The sequence below is a fragment of the Asterias rubens genome, chromosome 11, assembly GCF_902459465.1.
Source record: "Asterias rubens chromosome 11, eAstRub1.3, whole genome shotgun sequence".
Classification (NCBI taxonomy): Eukaryota; Metazoa; Echinodermata; class Asteroidea; order Forcipulatida; family Asteriidae; genus Asterias; species Asterias rubens.
The window spans coordinates 10,935,941-10,942,620 of NC_047072.1; the positions used below are offsets into that span (position 1 = coordinate 10,935,941).

General features: G+C 39.9%; 1 protein-coding gene across 1 annotated transcript; it reads left to right on the plus strand.

The window, feature by feature from the left end:
- The first annotated feature begins 236 nt into the window (after positions 1–236).
- On the plus strand, positions 237–5,654 carry LOC117297026. Its single transcript, XM_033780149.1, has 6 exons — positions 237–383; positions 1,453–1,604; positions 1,854–1,912; positions 2,435–2,669; positions 3,052–3,262; positions 3,760–5,654. The coding sequence occupies exons 2-6, from the start codon at positions 1,465–1,467 to the stop codon at positions 4,798–4,800; spliced, it is 1,686 nt and encodes a 561-aa protein (XP_033636040.1). The 5' UTR covers positions 237–383; positions 1,453–1,464; the 3' UTR covers positions 4,801–5,654.
- The last annotated feature ends 1,026 nt before the right edge of the window (positions 5,655–6,680 follow it).

Below are 6,680 nucleotides of genomic sequence, written 5' to 3' on the forward strand. Positions count from 1 at the left end.
AAAGGAATGTGATTAAAAACAATTCAATTTGAGAATTACATGATTGCAACATGCAATCGTTCATCCATAAAGTAGTTTGCTACGACAGTTTGCAGTTTGTTTATTTAACCTTTTGAGCTACTTCTAACTTCCTTGTTTTATTCTCACTCTGTGGACCATTACATCACCGGGCATTATCATACGCGTCAAACTCAACTTTCACTTTCTCTACATTTCCATTTCGGTGATCGTCACTGGAATAATTGAGAATTCATTTTGCAGAAGATCATACTCGTTGCAGAAGTCTCCATCGTCGTTTTTTAATAAAGAAAACTGTTGAAGTCTGTCTAATTCGGACTTACACTGCGATTGGCTGAGTGGAACCATTTGCTTGGAAACCTTTGGTATGTAAAGATTTGGCGACTTTATTGGACTATTTTGAAGCTTTGTGCGGGGTGTATAATTTTGTCTTCTATTCTATTGTCTTCATGGAAATATGAGAAGTGTTGGCTCTGAAAAGTTCCGCAAGTAGACGGGCACCTGCTACACGTACATGATTGTGTAGTAGGTTTGACTCTTAACATTAAAGGCAGTGGACACTATTGGTAATTACTCAAAATAATTATTAGCATAAAACCTTACTTGGTAACGAGTAATGGGGAAAGGTTGATGGTATACAACATTTTTTGGTGAGAAACGGCTCCCTCTGAAGTGACATAGTTTTCGAGAAAGAAGTAATTTTCCACGAATTTGATTTCGAGACCTCAAGTTAAGAATTTGAGGTCTCGAAATCAACCATCTAAACGCACACAACTTCGTGTGACAAGGGTGTTTTCTTGTTTCATTATTATCTCGCAAGTTCGATGACCGATTGAGCTCAAATTTTCACACAGGTTTGTTATTTTATGCATATGTTGAGATACACCAACTGTGAAGGCTAGTCTTTGACAATTACCAATAGTGTCCACTGCCTTTAATATACCTGTGGTTATGAAGGACCAAAAGTGGACAACGCAATTTTCTTTTTTTTTGAGAGTAGAAAATGAGAATTTACTTTCAAGTAAAACCATTTATTCAAAATCTTCAATCTGTTAACAGAAAATTTGAATTTACTTTTCGTTCAATCAAAATTTCTGCTAGAAATTTGTATTGGTGCAAAATGTAACATCCAAATTTCTGCTAGTACAAATTTGGAAATTTGTGTTGTCTACTTTTCGACCGCCAGTCACTGTCTAAAAGTAAATTCAAAATTTCTGCTAGAAGAAAATGAACATTTTGAAAAAAAGGTTTTACTAGAAAGAAAATTCTCATCTTCTACTATAAAAAAAAATTGGATAATTGCGTTGTCCACTTTTGGTCCTCCTTACTATGGTATAATGTCAATTACAGTTCATGGCCTGACGCATCAATTATACATTTAGCCATAGTTTGAAAACATTTCAGCCGAATCAAAACAATTTTGTATTTTTGCAGTTAGAAGTCACGATGGGATGCTCTTTATACTCGACGCAACTTGCTGTTGTCACCTTCGTCCTCATCGTCAGTCCAATGATAACTGAATCCACCTCAGTTATACCGAACGGATCCACCACAAATAAGACAACTATTGCCACTACCACTAATAGGTAAGAATCCTGCAAGATTCAAATAAACGAAAGTCGAATGAAACTGCTTATTAACCCACGCTTGCCAGGACCCAATTGCATCAGATGTTCGGCAGAAGAAAAGAAAAAAAATCTTTAAAACAATTCACACATGCACGAATCCAAAACATCAGTGTTTGTGTCACAAGCAGGAAACTGCTTGAATGAATTGACAGGGGAAACCCTTTATTAAGCCAATACCTTAATAAGTACATTTTTGTTTCATTTCAGAACGACGGAGTATACATCACAGCCGGCCTTAAACACTGAGACCGATGGATACCAAACAGGTATGCTTAAAGCTAATCGTGAAAGAGTAAAAGGCCTACCAATAGGCCTACACTGCAATGCGGGGTGTTAAAATTGGCACCATGGTGTTGTCACATTATACCAAAACAAATCATCGGAATTAACACCAATAGGGTGTATAGCAACACTTATATCTGCCAGCACAATTACATTGTGTTATTGTTGAACCATGCATTTTTTTAAATTCTCTTTTGAGTATCTTTGTTGACAGCATCCATGGTGGTAATTTTAAAACCAAAGGATTTGCATTGTACAGTCGCAAAAGTTCGCTAAAAATGATCAAAATCAATTTTGTCTGTTGATAAAACTTGGTCCGTTGATGCTTCTTTTACATTATTACTTCTGCATATTTTTGCATAAAGAATACTGTTAATGCAAATACTTTTGCTGAGCATCACCATAAAACTTAACCCTAAATATTGTCTGCCGTTTTAAATTTATTTTTAGCGTAAATGCAAGCGATGCTCATAAATTTAAAACAATGCCGTCGTGTTTCTTTCCAGATACAAAATCCTCGCCAACGGAAAACAGTGCAACACCCACTACACTAGTAGTTCCTACATTCTGGAGGACAAGCTATGTGGTGATTTGTGGTGCCAGTGTCCTAGCATTGATGATAGTGTTTGGGTTGGTACCTCTGGTGTCAATCACTATGGATAGACTCTACTCCAGGCGTAAACGAGAGACGGTCACGCTTAACAGGATGGACCGCATCGTCGGGACACAGCTTCGAATGTCGTGAGTTAAAGAATAAAAATGGTCACGATGAAGGGAAAGAACATAGCCAAAGGGACACGAGCAAGTTGTGTTCTTCTTTTTATGTCCCTTTGGGTCAAAGCCGTAATTTTTGAGTGGTCGACTATTATGTATGTTTCCCTTCCCGATTTTCTGTTTTCATCAAATTTGGTTCACCCACCAATTTGTTTGTTTTTACCAGACAAAGTTTGTCTTCTCATGTCCCTTGCGAGGCTCGAAGCCATATTTCCTGATGTTTTTTTGTTTACTCTGGTCACTGGTAAATTTGAGGTTATATTTCAAAAATAACATCGTAGTTTATTTTTAAAATGAATATTTTTTTATAACGTCGTTGTTTTTTAAAGACACATTTTTCTTTTTTCAGACCAGGCCTTCGTCTTGACTTGCACGTCGACGGAAGCGTTGAAGACGATTCTGTTCTGATGATGCCCGAACAATTGATGCCTGAACCATCTCAGCGTCCGGCCAGTGCCGACCAAACGACTCACCCCCCCGTGGAAGACGCTCCCATCGGCGTCTCTCCTCGTCGTGAAATTCAAGTTGGAATCGGACACTACGAGGAATGTAAATTTGCGGTAAGAAATTAAATCAACTGGTTTTTATTTTGATCAATTCTCAAGGATATCATGTAAAGAAAATAAGGACGAAACACAAGCAAACGTGCCTGCGGTCATAATCTTTTTAGATGAATATGCGTTTTTGTGAAACTGGTAGTGGTAAATAACTGTTTTTTGTGGTGGTCTAAACAGATAAATAGAAGTTCTATATGGACGTGGGACACTAACACGCACACCAACGATTGAAGCATTCTGTCAATAGCACATTGGTTTACTTGTTGTTGTACCGTGTTTCAATGGGGCTTGGCTGAGCCCAATTTTGCCACCGTACCATGATGTGAACAGTGTTTTGGAACCCTATTTCCGAATAGATTCCCCTTTTTGTTCAAAATGGAGTTTTATTTTTCTACTGTGTAACGGACCCCACAGTGGCTCATATGTAACCCTGTTTAAGACCTGTACCCTGTACTGATTTAAGTAAACAAGCATTAATTTTTACATTTCCAATTTTTTAGAGAGCTTCTGCCGAAAGTCTCGATTTGTTGATGGACATGAGCGATCTAGACGAAGCAAAGGTAGCCATCAAGTCAACCCGTGATGCCGAAGCACTGCGATTCAGATCGTACTCCGCTGACCCCTCCTGTAGCAGCACCAATCAGCAGAAGTCTACTACCAGACTCTACTCCAACCCAGAGAGTGGTGCGAGGAAGGGTAGAAACACCCTACCAGAAGCCCCCGTGGATATGAACTTCAACATCTCCACCACGGGCATGGATGACTTAAGGGATGCAGACTGCAGCTCTACAACAACCCCGTTTGCCAGAGAGGAGAGCGTTGACATGTACGGGCCTGATTCCCCAACTTCTGCAGACTGTAAAAACGAATCGTTCATCTATTCGCCTTCAGCATCTGCAGTTGTTGCGTACCACGAGAAGCTGAAGAAGCCAGCGGCAGACTCCAACCCTCCTAGGAATTCCCTCCCAGTCGGTCCACATGTCTACGAGGAACTCAAAGACATGCGAACCGGCAATGAAGCTGCAACCTCCGAAGAGAACGAAGCAGCACCCCGCCGTGACGACTGCAAGATCACCTTCCCGCAGTACTTCCAGCTGAACGATCGGGTGATTGAGGACGCCAGGGCGGCCGCTGGGCACGTGAAACCCCGCACGGCTCAGACCCTACCCCGTCAGAACGTGCCATACTCCGTGTCGCTTCTTGCGACATCGCCCATGGATGAGTTCGCTGATGTTGGTAATGCGAACCCTGTCAGAGCCCGCCGCGGGACGGGGATCATGGCCGTCATGAACCAGCAGCAAAGACTCTCTGACGGGGCTCTTGATGATAAAGCACCGCAAATTCACGAGGTTATTAATCCGTACAGCTCTCTCCAGAATGTAGTACCGAGTATGAAGCCTTATTCTAAGCTAAATCGGGGCCCGTCTGATGCTGCTGGTGGCAGTCCGAAGTTTCCATCGAAGAATGTGTACGACAAGCTGAACTTGACTGGTGGCTCTGATTTTACAGATCAGTCTCAGCTTCATGAGACAAGGCTTTGAATAATCGAATGTCAGATAACTCGTCCATCGGACAACTCGTCCGTCGGACGACTCGACGGTTCGACTTCGAGACAGATCGTACGTCGGACAACTTGACGGTTGAGACAACTCGACGGTTGAGACAACTCGACGGATGGATGGCCAAGACAAGTCGACGGTTGGATGGCTGATCACCGCTACTAAACAATTTATTTTATCTAGATTACTAAAGTGCAGGTGGTGCCAAAATAAAGTTAAAAAGCGGTTGGGGATTCAAGCAGTTTGGGATTAAACAATTTAGGACTAGCCTAATTATTGATGGACGTCAAACATTTTTGCAGTTTTTGCAGAAAGTATACCCCATTGGAAATCCACTTTGAGTATGCCGATTGTCTGTATCCACTGTGGCCGCTGTATGTAAAAAAAAAAAAAACGTATCCTGCTGCCATCATCAGTTGCATAAATGCATTGTCACTTTTCAACCATTATAAGTCATGACTACTGATTTTCAAAATGTCAAAAGGGACCTATTTTCCTCCCAGCCTCAGTTTGGTACACATTGATTTTAATGGAAGAAGAAAATGACAGCACCACATGGAAATATAGTTATGTATAGAATAATTATGCAACCTCCAATGATGGAATTTGTATGACTCCGGAGACCAATTAAAACTTTTAAAAAGCACGCACAACTTAATCTGCAGGGTAACCAGCCAAAATGTGACTGGTATACCCAGCGAATTTTTGCTTACCAGAAAAGAAAAACAAATCTTAAACAGCATTCTGTGCCTAAAGCACTTAATTTGTTGTACTAACTATTAAAAGACGTTACCTCGATTATATAAAAAAGAGAAAACAACTCAAACGAAGGTTAAATTTTTCTACGAAAAAAAAAACCTTTGTTTAGACTAAAAATGTTTGTTTAGACTAAATTATACGAAATTCTTCTTTTTGTTAGTTTACATATAAAATGTGCTAGAAATATTTTGTTCAACTTGAAACAATTGATATTAAAACTTGGATCGAGGATGCCTTAGGCTCCGCCCGAACTTGTTTTACCATAATAAGTTTAAAGACACTGGACACTATTGGTAAATGTCAAAGACCAGTCTCCTCACTTGGTGTATCTCAACATATGCATAACATAACAAACCTGTGAAAACTTGACTCAATTGGTCGTCGAAGTTGCGAGAGAATAATGGAGGAAAAACGCCCTTGTTGCACAAGTTGTGTGCTTTCATGAGATGCCATGATTTCGGGACCGACGTTGACGTCTCGAAATCAATATTTTCAGTGAGAAATTGCTTCTTTCTCAAAAACTAAGTTTCTTCAGAGGGAGCTGTTTCTCACAAATGTTTCATACTATCAACATCTCTCCATTACTCATAACCATGCACATTTTATTGAGTAATTACCAATAGTGTCCAGTGCCTTTGGCTCTATAATAAGGACAATTGAAAAGCCACGAGTTTGATCATATTGAGTGCCTCTTTAACATAAGACAGATGTTCCAAAGGCACTGGACATCCTTGGTTTTCATCGCCCAGCATTCTCACTAAGTTGTATACCAACAAAAATAAAATAACAAATCTATGAAAATTTGAACTCTTTGGTCATGAAGTTGCAAGCAGACAATAATGAAAGAAAAACACCATTGTTAGGCCTATACGCCTGAAGTTTTTTAATATTTTGGGTGGGATTACCTCTTTTCAAAAAACGACCTTGCTTCAGAGGGAGCCCACAATGTTTTATTCTATCAACAGTTCTCCATTGCTCTTATGCTGTTTTAAGTATTTACCATAGAAATAGAACCCGGGTTCTATTTCTATGGTATGTACCAAAAGTTTCCAGTGCCCTTTTTTAGAAAAGTATTTTCAAGAGCATGGTATAAGACTGTAAGC